The 25,595-nt window shown below is 50.5% G+C and overlaps 1 protein-coding gene across 1 annotated transcript in view; it reads right to left on the reverse strand.

Annotated features, from left to right (window-relative positions):
- Positions 1-4,444: 4,444 nt before the first annotated feature.
- Positions 4,445-25,595, reverse strand: part of LOC120370444 (protein transport protein Sec16B-like) — a 47,075-nt gene continuing 25,924 nt past the window's right edge. Inside the window, exons 15-26 of the mRNA XM_039485158.1 lie at positions 23,301-23,406; positions 19,353-19,493; positions 15,366-15,479; positions 14,087-14,156; positions 12,918-13,211; positions 10,610-10,677; positions 9,474-9,620; positions 8,773-8,883; positions 7,079-7,199; positions 6,877-6,950; positions 6,509-6,604; positions 4,445-5,508 (exon numbers count right to left, since the gene is read on the reverse strand). Coding sequence (XP_039341092.1) covers positions 5,434-5,508; positions 6,509-6,604; positions 6,877-6,950; positions 7,079-7,199; positions 8,773-8,883; positions 9,474-9,620; positions 10,610-10,677; positions 12,918-13,211; positions 14,087-14,156; positions 15,366-15,479; positions 19,353-19,493; positions 23,301-23,406 — 1,417 coding nt within the window. The 3' untranslated portion in view covers positions 4,445-5,433. The remainder of the gene's footprint in view (positions 5,509-6,508; positions 6,605-6,876; positions 6,951-7,078; positions 7,200-8,772; positions 8,884-9,473; positions 9,621-10,609; positions 10,678-12,917; positions 13,212-14,086; positions 14,157-15,365; positions 15,480-19,352; positions 19,494-23,300; positions 23,407-25,595) is intronic.

Here is a 25,595-nt window from a genome sequence, read left to right on the forward strand (position 1 = left end):
AATCATTAAGAAAAATAAAAATAATGGGAATCAATATAATCACACATGCTTCAGGTCATAAACCAACCACTATCTCATGGGAAGTAGGAAGCACCCTTACTCTCATAGGCATGTTTTTCCAAATTACTCACTGTGTGGTTCCTTGCATCCTCCCTCGGAAACATTTAGTCCTGGGAACTGTCCCACACAGGCTCTCTTACCAGATGGACCCCCTGCTCTCACCCACTGTAACAATTGCTAAGGGAGGCATTTTAAAAACCACCTCAGCGATTTAGGAGCGCAAGTCCCATGAGTCACCATGTGCTTTGGAAAATTCTCCCCCTCTATTCCTAACACACATGCACCAGCAGAGCTGTTAATCACCTCCTGCCCTGTGCTAGGCTACACCAAACCACTAGCTTGGGGTTCTCAGCTTAATATTAATATCTGTTTCCTCTAAAGTACTTTTCAGCAGCAGCCCACAATGCACTTCACACTCCAATATAATTTAGCCACAGAATAGGTAGGAGAGTTCTATCATCTCCATAGTACAGACAGGAAACTGAGGCACAGAGAGGCTAGGTGACTTGCCCAAAATACAGAACTGAACCTGGGTTTACTGTGTTCTGGGCTACTGCCCTGAACCATCCTTCCTCACGTCCCTCCAGCCTGCCCCACTAGAGCAGCATCAAGGAGCACTGGGCCCCAGCATAGGAGCCCCTCTTTAATTCACATGCAGTTAAATCTGATCAGTACAATGCCCTCTAGGGGGCATAGCATTACAGAGCTGGCCTGATTAGGATTAACCATTGAGATTGCAGGAACATCCAGAGCCCCTGGTCAGGTTCATGGCCTCACTGTGCCCGGCACTTTACATGCCTATATGAAGGTGGAACCTCTCCCTAAAATGGATACAACCTGCAACCCCTTCACAAACAAATGAGTTTTTCTTACTACGTCAGAGTTCAATCCCTCCAGCCTGCCTTTGGGGTTTGTCATTCATCTGTGTAAGCACTAAGATTGCATCCAACTGGGACTGTTACACCCCCCCAGCCTCCCAACACAACTGGGCCTCCTCCCGAGTTTACCATCAGCCTGGGCCCTGGAGCAGCCTATGGTGGCTCAGTGTGGACGTACAAAACAAGGCAGGCAAGTAATTCACCAGGGTGGGTGACCTGTGGGTGGGGGCGCACCGGTATTAGCCACAGTAAATGCCAGAAGGACAGGAAGGATACTGGGCAGCGCCCATCGGTCCAGCAGCGCTCACTTGCTGGGAAGGAAACTCATGCTAGACCCTCTAGCTGTGGGCCTGGCAGGGAGCACCTGGAAGCACCGTGGCCCTCTGGCCCTGAATAACTCACCACGCTCTTCTCACAGAAGCAGCAAAGAATCCTGTGGCACCTTATAGACTAACAGAAGTTTTGCAGCATGAGCTTTCGTGGGTGAATACCCACTTCTTCGGATGCAAGCAGTGGAAAAAAGCAGTGTTTTTTCCACTGCTTGCATCCGAAGAAGTGGGTATTCACCCACGAAAGCTCATGCTGCAAAACTTCTGTTAGTCTATAAGGTGCCACAGGATTCTTTGCTGCTTCTACAGAACCAGACTAACACGGCTACCCCTCTGATGCTCTTCTCACAGAATGCTCCGGCTTTCGCCAACACTTCTCATCCAGACATGGACTCTTACAAAGACTGGCCACAAATGCCAGGCAGCTGTGTAAGGCCCTGCTGTGGCCTCAGGGCTCACAGCTCCAAAATCCTATGCACTTAGTCCCTGATGTGCTTCCTACTGGTCTGTGTGTAGGGGCATTGACAAAATCCAGCCACACACAGCACAGGCTTATATATTTGGTGGGGTACATAAAGGAATGGTCCAAACTCCCATAAGTAGCAGGAAGGAGCAGGGAACAGAGGGTTCCTAATTAACATATCCTTTCAATGCATGCTAGGCTATGTTCCCAGCTGCCCCTGATCTCACAATGCCATATATACTGGAGCTTCAGACACTGCCCTGGCTGGGTGAGCCATTAGCTCAGTGGGAAGCACACCACTGAAGTCACATACTGCATGGTTGTTACTGACTGCCTCTAAGATGGGCTGAGACATGAATCAATAGCTGCCATTACCTAACGGGTAGATTAATTACCTGCTTGGCTGGGATCTGGGGAGGGTCACCCATTGAGTGGAAGAAACTTGTGTAGGATTGATCGTTAACCCTGGTTGGTGCCCCCTCCCAAGGATGTGGGACAGAACTGTAGACAGCGCCACTGAGTTCAGTGGGAGGAGGTGAGGCCAGTGCCCCACCCAGAGATCATAACTCAGTTCAGACTACTCTTCATGCAAGGCCACAGGAAACACAATTTTATTATATACAGAACATCATTAGCCTGTGGGACTCATTGCCACAGGATACCATTAGCAGGACTCAAGCAGGGATTGGAGGCTTATAGGGATAATCAGAACATTACATTTACATTCACTAGGATAAAGAAATAGAAACCCTCATGCTTCAGAGCAGAATTCAGCCCTTGGGGGAAGGAACTTCTCCAACAGGTAGGTCCTTCAAGAATTATTTACTGTGGCCTTTCTTGCATCTTTTTCAGAACTATTTGGTACTGGGAACTGTCCAGCACAGGATACCGGCCTAGATGACAATTGTTATCATCCTAATAAACTTTTATTGGCAGAAGGCCTAACAACTTCCAGGGACAGTCACTCTGCACTAGTTTACACTGACCCACTAGCTGCAGATCTCAGGGTACAGAACTATAGCTGTGTATTGAGGAATTGTCAAGGAGCACCTAGACCACGGGACCTTGGAATAGCAAACCTCTTTTAACTGGCAATGTGTTCACATTTAAAAACTTTGCTATAGTGGCCTGAAAGGAACAAATAATTATTTGGGTTGTTATTTTTAATTGCATGGTGTAGCGGGGTGAACACCCACTCCAGCCCGGAAGGGGTTGGAAAAGCCCTACAGAGGCCTGGGACTGGGCAAGGGAGTAAAACCCCGGCTGATTGGGGGAAGTGGCTGCAGCTGGGGCCACTCCCCCAAACTAAGCAACTGGGCCTTATAAGGCCAGGGAAGCCAGAGGGAGCAGTCTCACTCTGACTTGAGAGGGAGACAGGCCTGGCTGCTGGGGCACTCACCCAGGGGACCTAGAGGGAGGCAGGGCTGGGGAAAGGCCTTAGGAGCTGGGAAGCTCTAGGCCAGCAACTCACTAGGCTGCAGGGCCTAGTTCTAGGCCTCCTAGGGATTGGGCTTGCAGGGGCGCAGCCGGAGGGTGGGTAGAGACAGCCAGTCCAAACCCCTTGTTGGGGTGATGATTGGCTGATAGACCGCAGTCCACCCCAGGGCGTGGGGGCTAAACAGAGACTGGCAGTAGCCACGACTGAGCCGACATGGGGATTCCCCTGGGGTGGGGAAACTCAGTAAGACTGTGGGGTAATGTAGGAGATAAGGGCACCGGGGTCCTGGAAGGGACATGGGGGGCCTACAGAGGGAGCTCCTGGGTCAAAGAGCTAATTCCCAAGGACAACCAGCAGGAGGTGCCGCAGGGGTGAGTCCCACGCCATGCTACACATGGGTAATTGCTAATTGTTTTGACTGCAGTAGTAGGTAGTGGGCCAATCAGACTCTGGGTCCCAGTTGCTGTACAAACCTACGTGAAGACAAGTCCTCCACTCTAAAGAACATACAGTCTAAGAAGCTGATCCTACAAGACTTACACACCTGCTTAACTAAGCCAGACTAGGCCCACTGAAGTTAATGATGTGATTCACACACCTAACTGTAAGTGGTTATTCTTCATACTGTGCTTAGATATACAAAGAGATGGCTCTCCCCTTTCTATCATTTTCAATACATGGGGAGGTGGGTTTGGCAGGGAATTGAGAGTTTGTACATGTTTTGTGTGAGTTCCCCCATGCTTCCTGAACCCCCTCTGTGCTCCCGTCCACCCCTCTCTGTACCTGGGGGTCACAAAGCACAGTTGGGAAACAGAGCTAATCCATGGTATGCTCACCGTCATTGGGACAGCATGTCTTTACAGTGACACATGCTAAATGGTTTCGGTGCCTTGCTTTCACTGAGAAGTCCTTATAAAGCAATATCCCACAGCACTAACCAGGTCATTGCAGGGTCACTAGTGCAAAGTGTAGGGTTTTTAGGTGGTTGCTGTTAAATAACAGCTGAGTTGTATCTCTTGACAGGAGGGCCAGGAAATTCCAAAAATTATCCAAACACATGGGCCCACAGCTCTCTGCAGTGAGCAACAGAGACTGTATAAAAATAGATATTGGGCCAAATTCATCCTGGGGATAACTTCACTGAGGTCAATGGAGTTTCATCAATGAGGAATTTGGACCACAATATTTTTATTCTTTAAAACAGGTTTCCATGACAACCAGCCACTTAATTCAGGTTCATCCCCTCCAGAGGTTAATATCAGAGGCCTAAGTGATAGCATAGGTTTGATCCATGTTGAGTTTACCTAACATGTAGAAGACCAGGGAGCAGGGCAGTAAACGCATTTTGACTTTATTTCCAAAAACATTAAATACAAAGGCAGCGCAGGTGCTATTAGAGACCATACAAATATGTCCTTTATCGTCAGGAATCTTATACAAATGTGAAGGCACTGCAGTCTCTGGCTACCCCTGAACCATTCCCATGGCAGATGTTTTGTGGGGAGGATGCACTCTCAGTCTCCACTGGCTTTGTTATGATCGATGGCCCTCCAGAGACAATTAACCTTACTCCTCCGGTTGGCCTGAGGAGGCATTTAAATGCCATGAGCTTGCTCCCACCCAGAGCTGTATGTACTGTCTTCACAGAACTCCTGGCTCTCCCCAGCCTGGGAGCAAACATGCAATCTGCACCTGATGCCCTGCATGGCAGCCAGTCAAATGGCCACACATTTGCTCATGTTACCATTGCTATCACATGTCTGATGGAAGAGATCTGCAGTTTAAAGCCATTCCCTGGGTCCCACCCCTGGCCACTGTGGGATTGTTCCCTGCAATATATACAACAGTGCTTTGGCCATTCCAGACTCCAGTGAGTGAAGAGATGAGGACTCCAGCATGGTCCTTGGGAGAGAATTCCCCAGACTAGGAGACGTCACTGATAGGCTGTTTCTTCTGAAATCCAGCCTCAATATACCTTTCCCCTTACAGGAATATCCCTGAAACCTCCTTCCACTAGCCAATCATCGCTGACTGGACACTTGGCCAAATGATGGATACCCAGTCTCAGAAAGGAGCAAATCCACCTCTCCCCAGCCTTAACATTGATGCCCTTTGCAAGGGGAGGTGTACTGGCAGCATTCCAAGGGGAAAGAGGAAAAGGGCAGGGGCTGAGTACAAATGAATAGTCTGTTTCTGTCCCCATGGCAAGGACTCTTGCAGCCTCTGCTCCACAGGAAACTTGGTAGACAGGCCAGGGTTTCCTTGTCATGGCTGGGCTGGGTAGCGCCGCTGTGAGAGCCGCTTAGGTTGGCCAAGTCCAAGGGAGGCAGCAGTGGAGAGCTGTGAAGGATAGAAATACTCTAAGTAACAGACTAGTTGTGGGGCTGACCAAAAATGGAAGGAGCCCACAATATTCTGGCAGGCAAGATAAGAGCTTCTCCAGTCAGCGAGTCAGACACAGGTTGGGGCCGGCCCAGTTCTGTTTGTCTGGAGCGAATGCTCATGAGTGTGAGGGATGGGCAGCACTGACAGGACCATCGTAGTGCCCTGCCCCACAGGCAGCTCCTGGCCTGCTGCCCCTTCCTACTCTAGCATTCTCACCATACCTCAGTAACCCAGGTCAACTGACTTGGGCTCATAGGGCTAAAAATAGCAGTGTAGACATTCGGGTTCGGGCTGGAGCCTAGGCTGGGCTCCAGCCCGAGCCCGAATGTCTACACTGCTATTTTTAGTCCCATAGCTTGAGTCCAAGTCAGCTGACCTGGGCCCTGAGACTTGCTGCCACAGGGTATTTTTTTGCAATGTAGACACACACTTAGTCTTGGTCTGCAGCACCCCCTAGGTTCTCTGGACTAGGCTCTCTGGAAATTAGTCAATTGAGAAGAATGTGCTCCTGCTCCCCCCTTCCCCACAGCAGACAAGGAGAAGGCACAGCCAAAACACCTGCCTTCAGGTGCCAGATGGTCCTTTCTCTAATCCACACCAAGGTTGAGGCCGGGCAGAGAATCAGGGGACCGTAACCAGCTCCCTGATGACTCCACCCACCTCCACTATGCACGGTGGATCTCAACAATAGCAGAGAAGCTGGCCCTAAGTCTGCAACTGAGAGGGCTACAAGGACATCTCTCCCACATCTCTGGAGGCATCAGCTGTGCTCTCTCTCTGCCAGCTGGGAGACAGACAAAAGGGAGCATCCATGCCTCTCCCATCAGAGACTGGATGGGTCTGACTTTATCTTCGTGAGGATCCTGGCATCCCTCCTAAGTCAGGGAGCCCCTGTGTTGCGGGCCCACTAGCCAAGGTGCCCTGTGTGGTTATAAGCCAGGAGGAGCCTCCGTACCTGAGGAACCTGAGCAGGATTGAAGAGTGGGACCTGCCCTCTACTAGGGGCAAGAAGGAGACCACCAGGACCAGAGAGAGGACCACCTGAGTCATCCTGAAAGAGGAAACAGAGGGAAAAATAACAGCTGGTCCCTGCTTTGGGGTTTGGAGAAGCCAAAGGAACATCCTAGGTCACAGGGTGGGGGAGATGGACAGGGCTGGCAGAAGATGGTCTCTGTTTTCTCTGGCACAGCAAACCACAAACAAAGGAGCCATCTGACCTATCTTCCCCCTTCCTGTTCCCCCCACACACACTAAAGATCCTCCCACCAAAACAAGAAATAGAAAGAACAAGAATGACCCCACACTCACAGAGCCTGCCCTCACCTGGCCTCCAGCCCTGGGAAGGGCTGCTGATTCCCTGCCATCGGGGTCCTGCAAGCCTTTAGCTTCATTCATAGCTGCGGAAACAAGAAAGAGATTTCTAAACGTTTGGTTCATTCCAGGATTGTGTGACCAAAACAACCTTAGCAACAACATGGGCCTGCTTCCAAAAAAGGACAGCACTCATGGCCTCTCCTGTATTTACCTGAGCTTCTGGAGAGAGGGCTGGGGGAAGCCGGAAGCAGGCGAGGAGGGTGAGATGATGAAGAGCTTGCTCCGGTGGCTGGAGGAGGGGGAGAGGGAAGTGGGGCTGGTGCATCCTTCTCCTGCTGAAAGAAAAACACACACCGATTCTGAGGGAAGAAACCTTCTCAGAGAAGAAAGCAAGAGCAGCTCTGTGCTCAAACCCCAGAGACCAGCTTGTTCCTAGAGCAGATTCATTATGCTCTGCTTCGCTACATCCCAGGAAGCACCGCCAAGCCAAAAGACTCCTTGATCATACAAAACCCAGGGAGTTCAGACACAAGGCTAGGCAGGTGACCACATCATCCCTATCTCAAACTGCGGGGCAGCTGCTACAGGGACAGGTTAACCCCACTGCTAATCATTTTAGCCACATCATCTTGCCCTCGATGCCCTGTGAGCCTGTCAGCGCTCATAAGCTAAGCAGGGTGGAGCCCAGTCTGCTGGAGATAGCTCAATAAACAGCACACTTCTCTCTGCATTAGAATGGAACCAATGCCCCAGTGTGGTGCTAGGGGGTGATATGGGGCAGAAGGTGCCATCTATGGGATGGGAAGTAACAATGAGTTCCTGATGCCCCGTGGTTATTTAGAGAGAGGTCACAAAAAGAATATTGGGAGGGAGCTAAAACCTCATGCTTCAGGGTTTAAACTTATCTCTAACTTCTGAGATGAGGCTGAGACCTTCACAGGGGGCAGGTCACCCCACATCTTCCTGCTGCACGGTTTCTTGCATCTTCTGAACCATCTGGTACTGGCCACTGTCAGAGGCGGGTACATGTATATATGCATACACATCCATGGGAGAATGTGACCAGGATCTGGGGGAATGGCACTCTACCTGTCTACCATTTCTCCTGCAATTCCAACGGGGGAATTTATTCTTCACTTCAGCTACTAAAAACTGTGGAAGTGTTGCCATTTGCTGCTATCAGCTGTTGCTTTTCCCTTCAGCAGAGGCCAACTGACCCCCACGGAGTTTGCAGAGCTTTTGGAGAGCCTTCTGGATCAAAGTTACTTTATAAATATACAATTATTAGTAATGAGAATTTGCTTCAGGACGGAGACCTCAAGTTGTCAGTTTCTGTCCCACTGATAATAAATCCCCAAGTACAGTGGCATGTAAAGAACACATGGTTGTAGTGAAAACCTTGGCAGTGGGGACAGCGGAGTGGTGCCCTTGAGATGGAGAGACAAACTAGTGAAGGATGGATGAAGATAAAGATAAGGGGTGAAATCCTAGCTCCGTTGAAGTCAATGGCAAAACTCCTATTGGCTTCAATAGGGTCAGGATATCACCAGTCGTTCCTGTTCACTTAACTGTACCCAGTGTTAACTATCCTCTGGGCCGTCTGTCCACTGGGGTGTCTCCATGCACCATGGTTCCCTTTACAGGGTGTTTGGCACCAGTTAGCTGCTTGAGAACATGCATGCACCAAGGGCTTAGTCTCCTGCCACAGCAAGGGTCACAGGACTACCTCTGCCCAACAATGAGCTCTGGGCCATTCAGCCTTGGCATGGAGGTGTGCATGGTGTGAGGCCAGGGACGTTACACCAGAAGCGGGAGGACACTGGCAAAAGCAAACTTGATCATGAAAGGGAGAGTCAGGGAGGTGATGGGGAGCAATAGTCCAGGCAGCGTGCAAACTCTTGTTACCTGGGACCCCAGTGCAGCAGAGACTGGGGCAGGGCCGGACACATCTCTGGAAGGTGTCACCTCCTTCGAGGGCTTTGATCGAAACCAGCTGAACCAGCCAAACCCTGAGCCCTGGGAAACACAGGTTCTTATTGGGGCTGGAGTCATTTAAATAACAGCGATATATTAAAGACACCACCACATGAAAACTTAGAGGCGGTGGGTGGAGAGGGAAGGTCATTGTGGAATGCAGCCTCACCCCCTCCCAACCCCCGCAGCTTTCTTGGGGGTTGAAAGACAGCGTTCAGGGCAACCCAGCCCTTTCTCACTGCTGTGATGGGAGAGGAGAGGAAACCCATCCTTACATCACTGTGCGGCAAGGACAGAGAGCAGGGCTGAGGACCTCAGAACCACCCCCACCCCATTGCTGGAGGGGACAGAAGAGCAGGGGTCAGCATATCAGCCTGGAGACAGCAGGGACCAGGGGGAGCCCGTTCTACCTGGGTGCACTGACTGCAGCACTCCCAGCCATACGGGCAGCGAAAGGCTGGCCAGGAGGTGAGTGAGAAGTTGGTGATGCCTCCAAATGAGAGGGCACATGAGGCCTGATTCTGCTGTCCCTGAGGTGCAGATCAGGAGTAACCACCTTGCAGCCCTGCTGATGTAAGTGGGGAATCAGGCTGGGGGCATGGCTTTGAAAGCAGCACAGTACCCTCCCTCACCTTTGCCTCTTCTCGCTCGGCCCCTTCCGTCGATGGCCGCTCTACGGCAACTCCCTCGCCTGTGTCTTCTGGGGGTCGCAAGGCGTCCTCCTCCATGGAGATGGTGGAGCTCTCTGAGACTGTTCGGCCCCTGGCATTCAACACACTCTGGTACCAGAGATAAAGGGCATCAGTGCCATTAGAGAGGAGCAAGGGAAACTGGGCGGGTGGGGCTGTAAAGAACTACCCGTCAGCCATTCCAAGAGGTGGCAGCATTCATCCCACCAGGACACAGCCTCCTTTACAATCCCTTTTATTCCAGGCCCTGCAGAAAGGTCTGAGGCCAGATTCTCTCCTGAGCCAAGCAGATCTCAGAGCAGGAGAGAGGATTCTGTCAGGGAGTTTATGCCTCCCTGATTCTCATGGTGCATCTACAGCAGCCCCAGCCTATCAACTTAAGTTGGAGGAGCTTAGGGGCTGCTCTGTCTCATGCCAGCTGGCTGAGGTCCCTATGGAAGCATATGCCAGTCATGAACTGGTGTCGCACAGGCATATACTGCCCCACCTCCACAGCATGCCCCCTACACCAAGGATCTGGGGTACAGGGATATTTTCCATCAGCTCCCCTGCACTAGAGGAATTCTCAGCTGGCTGGTGAGAGGCAGAAGCCAGCACCTTGCCTCACATGAGCAGCCCAAGACACGGGGAGAGAATTTGGGCCGTGCTCTTCAGTTCCAATTAACACCACGGGTGAAAGAAACATTAGGGATCAGACTGAGAGCACCAATCTCATCTGACGGGTGACCAAAGCAAGGGGTTGAACCCAGTGTGCAGCACTAGCCCTGTGGAAACAAGCTATCTCCTACGGGTTGATGGCTGGGAAGTACCTCAGCCCCAGGGTTTGAGGAGGGTTACGGTGCCAGAGCCATGACACAGTTGGGGGAGGAAGGCCGTGTTGGCAGCTGAAGCTAGGTTCAGGGAAGGGGTGGCAGCAAGAGGCAGTAGATAGCATGGGCCAATAGGCCCATGGGGTGAGTGCTAGCGGGCAGCTGGGACGGCGAGGTTGGGGAGGGGTCACACTTGGGTGGCAGGGAGGAGAACAGGGTTTGTCTGACCACATCCTGTGCATCGTGGCACCTGGCTGCCCCTGTTCTCACCTGCTGTTCCAGAACGTTCTTCTGAACCCCAAAGGGCCGGGAGTGTCCTTGAAGCCTCACAGCACTCCCTAAAGAGTAGAGAGAATGACGCAACTCAGGATTCAGCCTGGGGGGGGGGGGGGCGCATGCTCCTTACGTGAAACTCCTGTCTTGTCCAGCGGGGGCAATTTTAATGCAATCATTGGTGTGGTATCATGGTACCGACCCAACTGGCTGCTTAACAGTGAGATGCTGCCATTGGAGGAACAGGCCCAATCAATCTAGGCACACACAGTCACTCTCTTTGTGAAGCCAGAGGTACAACCAGAGTCCATTGCAGCTGGGCACCAAAATCTGCTTCTCCTCCTGTTTATTCTTCCCTGAGCATTGGCAGGGCTAGGTGCTGGTCCCCTCCTCTGGCACTAGCACAACCACCCTTGTGACAGTCTGTTATACTCCTGTCACACTCCCCCTCGGCAACCCCAATGCACAGGGTCAGGCGCCTTTTCCTGGTGGCCCCAAAATGCCAACTCAAGATCGGCCTTGGACTGTTGGCACTTGTGCCGAGCAGGGAGAGGACTTGCTCAACCCAGGAATGAAGGCAACGAGATTGGGCAGGTGTCAGGGAGGGCAAAATGTCACCCTGTCTAACCTGCATGCGTCCCTCCATCTACTGTGCAGCATAGAAGTGAGGCCTCTCAGAGCTTCAGCTTCCTGCTCAACCTCAACACTACACACTAGCACAGGGGTGGGCAAACTTTTTGGCCTGAGGGCCACTTCGGGGTTCTGAAACTGTATGGAGGGCCGGTTAGGCTGTGCCTCCCCAAACAGCCAGGTGTGGCCTGGCCCCCGCCCCCATCCGACCCCCCCCGCTTCTCACCCCCTGATGGCCCCCCCAGGATTCCTGCCCTATCCAACCCCCTCCCATTCCCTGTCCCCTGATGCCCCCGGGACCTCTGCCCCATCCACCCTTCCATGTCCCCTGACCACACCTGGACCCCCGCCCCTGACTGCCCCCACCACCCCACCCAACCCCACTCCTTCCTGACTGTGCCCCAGGACTCCTGCCCCATCCAACCACCCCTTCTCCCTGGCTGCCCCTGGAACCCCTGCCTCTGACTGCCCCCCCCGCCGTCCCATCTAACCCCCACCTCCTTCCTGACTGCCCCCCCAGTCCCCTGCCCCCATTCAACCCCCCTGTTCCCCGCCCTCTGATCACTCCAACCCCTATCAACACCCATGCTCCCTGACCACGCCAGCCACGCCACAGCACAGAGAACCGGGTCAGGCTGTGGCTCTGTAGCTGCGCTGCCTGGCAAGAGCACGCAGCCCCACCGCCCAGAGCATTGCGCTGGCAGCGCAGTGAGCTGAGGCGGCGGGGGAGGGGGAATAGCAGGGGAGGGGCCGGGGGTAGCCTCCCAGGCTAGGAGCTCAGGGGTCGGGCAGGAGGGTCCCGCAGGCTGGGTGTGGCCCACGGGCCGTAGTTTGCCCACCTCTGCACTAGGAGCTGCAGACACTTCAGGTACATCTACGGCACATGCTAAAAATAGTGTGTAGCCATGGCAGCAGGAGGAGCAGAAGAGGCTTGCCACCCTGAGCATGAGCTAGTGTCTTGGCCAAGTACATACTTGGGGTGGCTAGCCCCTCCTGCCTCTCCCACTGCCCTGGCTATGCTCTACTTTCAGTGTGCTAGCTCGAGCCAAACTAGCACGGGGATGTATCCTGGAGCTGGGAATCACCCCCACAGCTCCATGTGTAGACGTACCCTTGGAGCACTGGTCTTCTCTCTGCTGGATAAGACACAGTCCCAAGACAGCAAATCCAGGGTGAAATGCTCTGTGCGCAGGAGGCACCAGGTTAAAATGCAAACCATGTTTGCCCTAATGCTAGAGCGGGAATCCTATTAAAATGGGACCGAGGTGAAGCAAAAGCATCATTCGTGCAGCATCATTCGTGAGCATCATTCATGCAGATAAATGTCTCAGCAGAGAGGAAACATGGGAACTCTCTGCCGACATGCCATGCTTCCAGAAAGAAAACCCACCGCCACAGGCATGTGCGGGAGCCTTCACAGAAAAACCAGTCAGAACAAAGTGGTGGTTTAGACCCACCTCCAGCCCACCTATTCCCTGGAATGGAGAGAAACCCCAGCGCTGAGATCTGTGCCTGAACTTCCCAAAGTTCAGGAGCCGAACACTCCAGTTCCATCTCTCATCTGAAGTGTCCAGTATGTATGTGTCCTGCTCTCCCCCCGCCCAAAACACATTTTCCCAACCCTCCTCCCAAGAATCATCACAGATGGCCTGCAGCACAGCTCAGGCAAGCTTACCTGGTGGCTGGTAGACCTGTGGGGAATGGTCATTTGAAATTCCTCCTAGAGAGAGGTTTGCCCCAAGGCTGACCTCTGTGGGCCGATTCTCTTGCATGGCATCAGGTGGCACAGAAGCTATGGTCTGCTCTGACCCCTCCACCCTGGAATATGCACCAGGCGGGAAGGACATGTTCTCCTGTAGACCTGGCTGGTACTGGCCTGTCATCTCAGGAGCAGGGGGGTTATACAGCTGGTGCTCTAGGTTGTGCTGGTAGCCTGGGTTTTGTGCAAACTCATGACGGAGATCTCTGTCTGGAAAACAGATCCCAGGAATTTACTCAGGATATTTACAGTTTTTTTGAATGACTCAGGGTAACAGAATTCCCTTCAGTGTCATTGTACATGGACATCAAGAAAAGACCCCACAGGAATAAGAGCGGTTAAGGCGTGGGGCATTGGTACAGGTCAACCAACACAGAAGAGCTTTTACCTCCTTGGTGGGGAGAGGGTGGTGGTGAAAGACGAGAGGGGCAATATGCCTCCGGGTGCAAGAACCCCTTAGAATGGGGCCATGACGGAGGCAGAGCCAACTGAGAGGGGTGAGAAGAAGAGGAAGACTTCAGAAATTCTGAGGGTCCCATGGCCTCCTGTTCCCCTCCTACCTACACACTGGGAAGGGAACAAAACTCACCAAAAGCTCCACAATGTCCCAGCTGCCGCTGTTAATCTCCACCCTCCCTCAGCTCCATGGGGAGGTGCAGCAGGCCAGGGCTGAGCAATGTCATCAAAGTCACTGATCCACAGGGCACCCAGACCCAACCCTGTAGATCCCTGGCCAAGCATAGACAGGATCACACTCCTGGAGCTCGACTGAGGCCCCCCACCTAACACCGTTTGTGGGGAGGTGGCAATGCATGGTCCACTTCGAGAGTGTGTTGAAGAGATGCCCAGCAAGACTCAGAGTCTTTGCTATCCTGGGAGAGCGACGCAGAGGGTCAGGGAGGCAGTTTCCAGTCTGTTCCAACTGGTCTCCCATATCTGGGCATGCTCCACATCTGGAGAACCCCTCTATCTCTACCCAGAGCGGCCCAGATCCTCTAAGGTATGTAAACACCTAACTTCCTTTGGTATTTAGGTGCCTAAATATATTTGAGGATCTGGGCCAACGTGTTCATTCCTTTTGTTACCTGCTGTGGATCCGCTGGCTCTGGAGAGCGCTGGCTGAGCGGATGCCAAGTTGGGGAGGTCTCCTTCCTTCTGAAAGGATTTGAAAAGTGAATGTTACAAAATAAAGGGAAAACTAGAAAGTGGGATGCCCAGAAGAATTGTCTCCAAGGCACCAGTAATCAAGACATAATTGTCACCAGAGTGAACGCCACGCGGGCTCCTGGTGAATCACAGCCACATCATGGATAGCGATCTCTACCTTGTTGCTGCTCCTTCCATTCTCCAGCTTCCAGTCAGCTCCAGAGACCACGTTGGAGATACATTCACCACGCCACCCACCCCAGACCTGCTTCTCATTCATCCCAAGGAGAGGGTGAGCAAGGAGGCGCACTGAATCCTGGGGCTCTGTTCTCTTGCTATGGCAAGTGAACAACTCCACTCAATTCAACAGCTATCACTTGGATCCTACAGTCCAGAGGGTGAACCAGGCGCAAGGACACGGTTAACGACTCCCTCTTTGGGAAGGCTGGAGCTGTTCAGAATACAGCTATTGGGCCTGATTCACTTTAGTGGAGTTACTGCTAATTTCCACCATGGTAGATGAGATCAGGATATGACCATTGTCCTTTTTGGAAGGGAAGGATGGGGAGCCACAGGGAGGGGAAAAAGAGACAAAACATGGAGACAGACACTACATTTTAAGGGAACATGTTCATGGGAAATTAAACCGCCCAGGAGCGTATACGCAGGGTACGGGAACTGGAGAGAAAGATGTGTCTCTAAGCATATGGAGATGAAACCACCTGCAACATCCCTCACACACAAAGAGGAACTCTTTGCACAACAACCTTCTCATCTTCTAATCACTTTCCTGAAAACAAGACAGGGAAAGGTGCGTCTTACCCAGCAAGAAGCTCTTTGACTCTCTAGTGCCTAGCCCGGAGACTGCTATGAGTTCTGGGTGATACGTTCCCTCCCACTTCCACGGAGACCTTACGGTCCAACAGGAGAGGGCCTGTGATGTTAGCCATCACGAGCTCTGCACAGTATCAACAGTGTGCTTTCCAAGAAAGAAGGGGAAGGAAGAAGCCTTCCAGAACCCAGGAAAGAAATCCCCTTGGGACCTTAGTGCCTTTCTAAACACGTTTCTAGGACTTACTATGCAGGGGAAGGATGCACCTGCAGACTGACCACACCATAGGGACTGGTCGCACAGCACATCCTGTTTTGCCCACCCCCAGAGGACTGGCAATCATGAAACATGATGGAAAGAGCCACTCCAAATCCCATCATTCTCACCTCCCATTGCTGGCCTCGGGCTCGGAGCTGGATGAGCCAGTCGGGTTCCAGGTTCTGTTCCTGCTCAGGTCTTTCCAGTAGCAATGGGTCAGAGAGCTTCAGCTGCTCTGCAAGCTGTGCAGTGGTGGGGGAGAAGGCGGTAGGGAACAGATGCTCTAACTTGTTAACCTCTCAGATGCAGAGAGCACAGATTGACAGTCATAGCAATTAATGAGCTGCTAGGCACATGGACCAGGGAAAAGCTGTTAACTCAATGAGTGCAGCATTTCCTCATAATAAATACATAAGAATAATGCTCGGCATTTATATAGGACCTTTATTATTTCTATTGCAGTAACATCCAGAGGGCCCAGAACTGTTGGGCTAGGTGCTGTACCTTCCCTAACCTTCCCTCAGAGGATCTCAAAGCACTTTACAAACATCACCCCTGTGAGCTAGGTCAGGACCATTATCCTCATTTTCCAAGTGGGCAAACTGAAACACAAAGAGATCAGCGTGACTCCCACAAGGGTCCACAGTTACATAGGTGCCGACTTCCCTCTTTCACATGGGTGCTTGACCCTGCCTCTGCCTCGACCCCATCCCCACTCCACCCCTTCCATGAGGCCCAGCCCCTGCCCTGCCTCTTCCCACCCCTTCCCCACCCCCATTCCAACCCCTTCCCTAAAGTCCCCACCCCAACTCTGCCCCCTCCCTGCCAATATTCCAACTCCTTCCCCAAATCCCCACCCCTGCCCTGCCTCTTCCCTGCCTCCTCCCCTGAGCACACCACGTTCCACCCCTCCTCCTCCTTCCTGGAGCTTGTTAACACTGCCAAACAGCTGGGAGGCAGGCGAAGGAGTGGGGACACGGCATACTCAGGGGAACAGGAGGAGGTGGGGCAGGGGGTGAGGGGAGCTTGGCTGCCGGCGGGTGCAGAGCACCCACTAATTTTTCCCCATGGGTGCTCCAGGGCTGGAGCACCCACAGAGTTGGTGCCTATGCACAGTTATCCATCAGCAGGACCAGGAAGAGATCCCATATTTCCTGGCTTCCATTCCTGGGTGCTAGCCACATAATTCCTGTGGGAGGTGGAGGGAGTGTTTGCAGTGGCTAGAACATGAGTCTGGGAGTCAGGCTTCATGGCTTCCATCTCTATCTCTGCCACTGACTCACTGCGTGACCTGAGCAAATCTCTCGCTGTGTATCAGTACAATCAGAGCCTGATTTCACTCCTGTTTGAAAAGCACTGCAAGAACTCCAGAAGGGCAAAATCAGGGTCACTTAGTTCTCTCTCTTTAGGGTACCAAAGATATGCCAGGATGTGTAGCACACACCCATACCCATCAGCCTTTTCAGGCACAGAAAGTACATGTCAGGTCAGAAGGAACTTGCCCAGTTTTCTCCTCCGTGTTGTATTTGGGCTTTATGATTTTTACCATTCGTTCTGACTGTCAGACAGCACACGTGGTAACAGGGTGCTCAGCTCCCTAAGCACTTGCCAAAGGCAGGGGGAAAAATCACACTAGTGATATAGCAGTGAAGAGACCTGCCTAAGGAGATACAGCAAGTCAGGGGCAGAACTAGGCCTAGAACCTGAGCCTCCTGACTCACTGGCCAGACCCCTACCTGCTGGACCCCACCACTGCTCCACTAAGCTGTTAGATACCTGGCTGAACTCTTAGCATGACTCTGTAACTGACACGCGTGACGTCTGCTCCATAGAAGGTGACAGAGACAGTCTTTAGCCAGACAAAGAGACGGACTAATTCACCACTACCTAGTGTAACACCATTGTCTTTGATCAAGTGACAGCTAATTGGCCAGGGGTTACTAGCCAAGGACATTAGTTAAGGGTTATTATTAATGATGATGATAATGGAGATTGTGCAATAAAACAGACGAACATAGAGTAAAACACATGCCCTGCCCCAAAGAGCTTACAGACAAGACAGACACCCACAGCCTGCAACTAGAGACAATAATTAACAGGAGAGTGAATGAGGAGAGATTCCTCGTGCATGAGCAAATGGAATCATATAGGAGAAGTTGTTTGTCCAGGTGGGCAGGGTCAGATCTTGTCAGATACAGACATGGGTTCATTCTAAACCAATACCAAGAGAGACGAAATTAGAAGTGTGATTATTCCTAAATGGGAGGATGTTTAATCCAAAAGCTAATAGGTGCTTTGATCCAGTATTAATGAACCAACACCTGGTTGTAAATCGTCCCTGGCTTCAAAGGAAGGGAAGTCTTAATCAAACACTAATGTGGATCATAATTCGTAACACAGTCTGCAACATCAAAGACAAGAGAGGTGCTATGACTGTGCTGGTTTTTCATCTGAAAGCCTGTTCTCACAGGAGAAGTGTTATTCCCAGCAGAACTGCCCATCTGAGAGGCTGTTAGAGTAAATAGGTTTCCACAACAGGTGGATCCAGGTAAGCGCTACAACATTATGTAACTCCAACTTTAGGGCTAGGGTGACAGGGATTTTCACAGCACCTGGCTCAGGTGTGTATTATCTAAGTATTCTTTTTTTCTCTCTTTAATCTATATTGTGGCAATGACCAGGAAATATTTCTTTTGCTTCATTTCAGGTGAATTAGGTTTTGAGTGTATTGTTCCCTGGGCTCCACACTATGGAGCTTTAGGAGGAAATAGAACTCAGAGAAAGATTAATCAGATAGACTATGAATGGGTCCAGGACAATGACAAGGTGGTGCTGCAGAAAGGGCAGGTGTCACTGTCAGTGTTATAGAGCCAAATGGTTCAAGAGACAGCTGCCTACTAAAGGGATCGGTGCAGTAACCTGTATCACTGGAGCTTCATCCACAAACAGGGAGGCAATGTAGTCTAGTTGATTGAGCACTGAACTGGCATACCAAAGACTTGAATTCTAGCCCTGGCACTGGCTTGAGCACATTACTTCCCTGCTCTGTGCTTCAGTCCCACCCATCTGGGAAATGGGTACAAGGATACTGTCCTCCTTTGTCAAGTGCTTTGAGCGCTACTGATGAAAAGCCCTATGTAAGAGCCAGGTGCTGCTGCTTATTCTTCTGGTTTTTTGGGACAAAGGGGTTGGCTTGTTTTTCCAACGCCATCCCAAACATGACAAAATAGGACATTTTCTGGTTTAAAATAAAGACTTCTGCATACTTTAATTGCTAAAATAGATGTGAAAATTACAACATCTTACCATAAAATAACAACAAGAATACCCAGCTCTGACAACTTCAATAACACACCCCAAATCCTGTAGCTGTTGTGAGATTATGATTTCTTGTGGAATATTCCTTCTAATGCAAGTCAGACCAGTTCTAATAGTGAATAGCTAAGTTGCTGCCTATGGACACACACAGACATCCTCGGAATCAGTTATAACACCTGAGTTTGCAATATACCATGCAAATGTTATCCCAGAATGATACATTCAAAAGGAAATATCAAGAACCATTTTTAAAATAGATTTTAACTTCATAAGTCTCCACCATTTTTAACTTTGTAGAAGCTTCAAAGTGAGATTTCCTTCTTCTGCAATTTTGTGTTCTTTCCTAGTTGGCACATGATGCCCCTTCCCCCTCCACTCCCCTTTATTTGATATTAGACTTGGCTCTTGCATAGTTGTTTCAGCACATCTCTCATTTAGGCAGCTGCTACGGAAAAATCACCAGAGGCAGCCAGACCGCACAGCCTATTGTATCCCAAAGGACTCACGTATGTACTGGGTTGATCTTAGTTGTCATACGCCAGCAAATAGATGTTCAGGGCTGATTTTCAGAAGTGCTGAGCTCTTGGGAGCTCCAGCAGCTCAGAGAAATTTCCTCGCAGCAGAAGGTTGATTGTAAGTAAAATACAGGCCTAGGCAACTTGACAGCATTCCTGAAATCCTGCCTCATGTAAATCAAGGGCAAAACTACCAACAGGGCCAGGATTTCACCCATTAAACACTTCAGCTAACCCCCACCCACAGCCAAAGCAAACAAGGACTGGTTACGAGAGACGCACCTTGATAACCTGTTCTAACAGCACCGGATGGCTGGCCTGGGTCTGGTCTAGCAGAGCTGTGCCAATCCCTTCGCAGTAATGCAAGGCCTGGGAGGTGAGACCGTAGTCTGCCAGGCGTCCAGCGTAAAGGAGTTTATACACCTTGGAAAAGGAATGAGAAAAATGACTGTCTAGGTGAGGAGAAGAAAAGGAAGGAAGAAGCAGCCCAGCTGTTCAGAAGGTGAGGTCCCTGTACAGCCTTGATGGAGGTGTCTGACTCAGAGGCAGCATGGTCCAGTGGGTAGCACACAGCACTGCAAATCAGGAGACCTAGAGTCTAGTCTTGGCTCTGCTTTGTGACCTTGAGTAACTTCCCTCTCTGTGCCTGTTTCCCCTTGCCGGTCTTCTCTATTTAGACTGTTGGCTCTTTGGGGCACAGACTCTCTCTCCCTATGCCTCTGTGCTGCACCCAGCCTAGTGGGGGCCTCTCGGTGCCTAGACAATGAAATACCAACTTGGAGTCAAGGAGGGAACAGCCCAGCCCTATTGCAGCACCATGCCATATCTCAGAATTCCGCATAAATACATCCGCTTAGAAAGGCACAAAATAGAGACAGGCTCAGTTGGCCATGTCTTAGGTGCAGTGAGGCTGAAGGGCTCATTATGATCTGTAAGGGGCGTTTGTCCATATCAAAAAACCCACCATCCATTGCAGCAAGCTAGCTGGCTCGGCTCACCTCCGGCTAGCGGCTGGAATTGCAGCGAGGCTGGTTTTGAAGTCAGGGTAAAGATGTGCCAGCAGGAGGACCCTAGCCAGAAATATTTATTTATTCACCTGATTTGTGCAGCGCTTGAGGCTGCAGCAGCTGGGTGCTTATGCACAATGTTAAAAGTACATCAGTTACGCCTGGCTATTAGAGAAGGAAAAGCTAGGAAAAACTAAAGCAGATAAATACATGTGGCACTCTGCCCTGAAACTTGCTAGACTCATGCTCTGTTGATCTGTGAAGGGGAATGAATTCAAAAGACCCTCCATTGAGGAAGCTCTGCTGAGCCCAGGGAGGGCCTGATCTCTCACTGCTTCGCATCTGTGCAAAGTGTGTAACCGTCACCGTTCTGCTTTGAACTTCCTCTGCACAGGCGTGAAAGGCAGCGGAGACTCAAGCCCTCCAGGTGGATTTCAAGGGCGGCCCCTCGCAGAGCACGTAGCAGTGAGTCTAGCTGAAAGGTGATTCTTTGCAGTTTTGTGTAAGAAAAGAAGAACTGCAGCCTCCTGGGTCACTAGATGATAAAGGAGACTTAGCACCTATGGACCCTACAGGACCCCAAGGCTGTGAATCACCTGGGACAAAAGCAGCCAGGCCCTCTCAGCAGATAGGCAGCATCAGCACTTTCTCCATGACTCCAAATGCTTCCCCTTGCCCACGAGTCAGGTAAAGAGCTGTAAGTCGAGAGGGAGGTTGGACTAGCCAGGGCTGGAGTAGCAGGGGGTGTGGCAGGTCAGAGTTATGATGGTGGCAGTGTTTAAGACTGGATGTGGCGAGAAGTGCAACAGGCCAGGAGAGAGGGGGACAGACAGTGATAAATAGCAGTGACACTAGTAAATTGGCCTGGATCCCCAAAGGGATTTAGCTGTTGTAATGCCTAATTTTTAGGTGCCTAGAAAATCGCTGGCACAACAATGGGATCCACAAAGCCTGAGTTAGGCACCTACACTTCCTATACAATGAATGGGGAGACACAGGAGTAGGGCTGGCTTAGCTGCCATGGAGAGGCCCAAGATAAGACCAAACAAGTAACTGCTGAAACAACTATTATAAATATGTTTATAGTAAATAAGGGAAGCAGACGCTAACTACACTCACTGCTGTGGATATGTCTAGAGTAAACACACTAGGCAGAAACACCCTGAAGTGAGATGCCTGCCTTACACGTTCTGCAAAGCGAGTGGTCTTTACATGTGAGATATATAGAGGTTAATAGCTAGGAAAATGTATATACAATATGCTGTGTGACATGAATTGGAATTGTGGTTTCACCCTGTACCTAAACTCCCTGCGCCTGGGCTTAGCCAGCGTGGATGAAGAGCTGTCACATGCCTAATTAAGTAACTGGAGTGACGAGCTGGAGTCGAACTGAGTTTCAGGGGTCCCAGAGAACTGGATGAAGTGTTCTCCCAGAAGAGGACGAGGTGCTCTGGATAAGCCGAGCAGCAAAGGTCTCGGTGGGAATCCCAACAGTAGGCACCTTAGATTGCGATCCATGAAAGCCAGCATGCTAGCCAATGGGGCACACCAAAGCAGGGGTGTGCTCTAAGCCCTGCCCCTCTCACAGAGTTCTGAGCCCATGTCCAGGTTACAGGCAGGCGTCTATCTCCGCTAGTGATCCACAAACGGGAGGAGATAGGCCCTCCTTCGCCCACCAAATGTGAGACCCGATCTGGTAGGCACACCTAACTCCATGCAAAACAGCTAAGGGCGGGGAAGAAGGAGCAGATATGGGAGGCTACCAGTTCAAGCCCCCCCCTTACCTGATGAGGAGAAGGGATTTGTAGAAGGATCTGCCCTATAGGATAGTCTGATGTAGGTTTCCCTCGATCTCTCCTATTGAGGTTGTGCCACTTTAATTAAATACATGAATAATTAAATATTAATTGGGCCAAAGCAAGAATGACTCTATAGCCCAGTGGTTCAGGCACTCACCTGAAAAGTGGCAGAGGCCTGTTCAAATCCCTTCTCATCAGGCTGAGGGGGGACTTGAACCAGTGGTCTCCCACATCCAGGGTGAGTACCCTAACCATTATAGGTTATCAGGGAAGCTCTCTTCCCACCCCTCACTGTTTTGTGTGGACTTAGGCATGCCCACTAGATCAGGCCACACACACGTTAGGTGGACAAACATCTATCTTCCCCCAGGTTATGGATCACTCTGGGCATTAGATGTGAGACAAGGGTCTGGGTGCCTACAGTGAGGCAGCAAACTCAGAAGGCAGACATTTTGGCACCTAGAGAACTTTTACAGTGCAAATTTAGGCCCTGAGTGAGTTTAGGCACCCACAGGATTCAGCAGCTGCTGAGCAGGGCTTTTGTGGACAGCAGTAGGGCCTAAAAATGGGCCTTAGGTGCCTAAGTCTGGGGGTTAGGTTCCTAAGTCCCTTTGTGGATTCGGGCCAGGGGCCTCTGCCTTTCTATAGTTCCTTTCATCATTACCACTTTACAAATACTACATAAAGCCTCACAACCCCACAGCGACACAGGTGAGAATTAGCACACTCTTTACATGGGTGGGGAAACTGAGGCACACAGCCATACAACTTGCCAATGGCAAGTCCTAGTCCCTTATTCTAATGACTAGATGATGCTGGCCATCAACAGAGCTGTATGTAGTACCCACGAATGGAATTGCAAGGCACCCTTCGGGTGAGGACAGAGATGCATTTGCAGAGTAAGGGTAGGACTGAAATAAGGGCACAGCAGGGCTGGCACTGACATGCACTGGTAGTACTGGGTGAGGAAGCTGGTGCAGTGCCTGCATGTACTTTACCAATACTAATGCATCCTACACTTTCACGAGCTCCCAATTCACTTCCCAGACACAGAGGGGATGAAAGTAACCTTTCACCCTCAACTCTGGGTTATAGAAATTGAGACATTGTCCTGAGCTGTCTATACTGGGTGAGGATGGACCCAGCCAGCAACGGCTGAGGATGGTGCTTAGACAGGAGATGGAGGAAGAAGAAAAGAGAAAAACCTATCTGTAAATAACACTGGGTGAAGCAAGGCATGGAGGATAGCAGAGTTCTTTAGGGACCATTTGAATGCAGAACGTAATTGTATACCATAGTCTGTGGCAACAGGCATATCAGAAATGTATTAGGTTGTGATTTGTGGAGAAGTTACATTACAGCACATTGAGCACTGGAGGCTCTGCGCATGAAATGTACTGGCTGTACCTGACTGTTTCCATTACCTGGAAGGAGAGGATGAAGGATTTGGGACGTCCCAGCATCTGACAATACTCAAAGATTTCAGTCCTTAGGATAGATTCCGTCCTGGCAAACTGTACAAATGTCTGACTGAAAGGAGAAGACAGAGAGGTGAGGTCAGGAACAGAAAGCAAGACTCTTCCTCTCCATGATAAACCTGCCTGTCTGGGATACTGAGTGTCCATCCCTCACCCCACCAATCTTCAGAATGTTAAACTGACTAGCAGCAAAAGTGAAACTGATTAATGCCACAGCCAGTCAAATCCCAACAAAAGCTTTCTTATAAAGCAGGTAAGCACCAAACCCATCCACACAAACCTTTAAAAACAAAAAGAATGGAGAGTATTTGTGGCACCCACAAGTACTCCTCGTTCTTTTTGCTGATACAGATTGACATGGCTACCACTCTGAAACCTTTAAAAGCAAGAAAGTGATGAGGTACGGCAATCTTCTTTAACATTCTATAACACCTGCCCCATTCACTCACAGACACACTCCATGTGGCACTCCCTTGCCCCTCTAGCACATGCAGAACCATAGGGCACACCCCAAATCCCTCTAGCTCACACAGCAGCAGAAAACCTCTGCAATATTAATAAGGGTTTACGAGAGACAACTGTGCATTGTCTAAGTGTGTGACATGGTATTTGTAAATGGAGCAAGTCTGAAACCTCCATGATGCTAAAAAGGAACAAACAGCATAAATGGCAAAAAGCAAATTAGATTGCTAAAATCCTTTCACTGGTAGTAGTCTGGAGTGCTACATGCAGGAATTTTTTAGTAAGTAAGATTTCTGGCTCGGCCCTGAGGGAGGTGGCCTGCCTTGAACGCTTTGAAAATCCCAGCCCTTAAAAAATATTGTGTCCCTTTTCAGTAAAATACTCTATCTACCACACTCAATCAATGGGGATCTGGATTCTACTAGGCAGCCCTGCAGACTGTGGGCTTGCTTTCCACTGCCTTTTACCCTCTGTGCAATCATTCACACCTGTGCACAGTGAATGGCAAACATTGCCATTCCAAGTGGGCAGCTTTTTACATCCACTTTGCCCAGATGTAAATGATAACTCCAGGCAGCAGTGAATCAGACCAAGTGAGATGGGGCTGCTGAGCAGTGACCTTCATTCGAAGATGCAGAGCAAAGAGCCTCTCCAAATGAAACAGATCATTACTCTCTTCCAGAGACACAGAGCTGAAGTCACTTCAGTCAGAAGCCTGGTTTTCAGAACCAGGCTGATCCCTGTGGAACTGGAGTCACAGTGACATCCAGTGGCCAGTTTGGTTAAAGGCAGGTGGGTTCTCCGCAGCTGACACCTGGGGGATACACCCAGTCTCCAGGTTTCAGAGTAGCAGCCGTGTTAGTCTGTATCCACAAAAAGAACAATTTTAACGGTGTCCAGTTTGCAAATTAATCGAGTGACCAGGGACATTGAAGTGTTCTCCAACTGGTTTTGGAATGTTATAATCCTTGACGTCTGATTTGTGTCCATTTATTCTTTTCCGTACAGCCTGCCCGTTTGGCCAATGTACATGGCAGGGGGGCATTGCTGGCACATGGTGGCATATACCACATTGGTAGAGGTGCAGGTGAATGAGCCTCTGATGGCTGATGTGATTAGGTCCTATGATGGTGTCCCCTGAATAGATATGTGGACAGAGTTGGCAAAGTGTGTGTTGTAAATGGCTTGTCTAGTTTTTGTAAAGTCCAGCCATGAGGAAGTTTGTGTGGAAGGTTGGTTTTTTATGAGTATCCAGTTTTGAGAGCTCATTCTTAATCTTTCCCTGTTTGCTGTATAGGATGTTGATCACATGGTTCCGCACTTTCTTTGAGAGGGTTACCATAAGAAACTGCTCAAGAAACTTCCTGAAAAAGCTCAAGAGCAAATCCGCACAGACACACCCCTAGAACTCCGAGCAGGGGTATTCTGTCTGCTACCCAAGATCCATAAACCTGGAAATCCTGGACGCCCCACCATCTCAGGCACTGGCACCCTGACAGCAGGACTGTCTAGCTATGTAGACTCCCTCCTCAGGCCCTACGCTACCAGCACTCCCAGCTATCTTCGAGACACCACTGACTTCCTGAGGAAACTACAACCCATCAGTGATCTTCCTGAAAATGCTATCCTACCTACTATGGATGTAGAAGCCCTCTGCACCAACATTCCACACAAAGATGGACTAAAAGCCATCAGGAACAGTATCCCTGATAATGTTACAGCAAACCTGGTGGCTGAACTTTGTGACTTTGTCCTCACCCACAACTATTTCACATTTGG

The sequence above is a fragment of the Mauremys reevesii genome, linkage group 8, assembly GCF_016161935.1.
Source record: "Mauremys reevesii isolate NIE-2019 linkage group 8, ASM1616193v1, whole genome shotgun sequence".
Classification (NCBI taxonomy): Eukaryota; Metazoa; Chordata; order Testudines; family Geoemydidae; genus Mauremys; species Mauremys reevesii.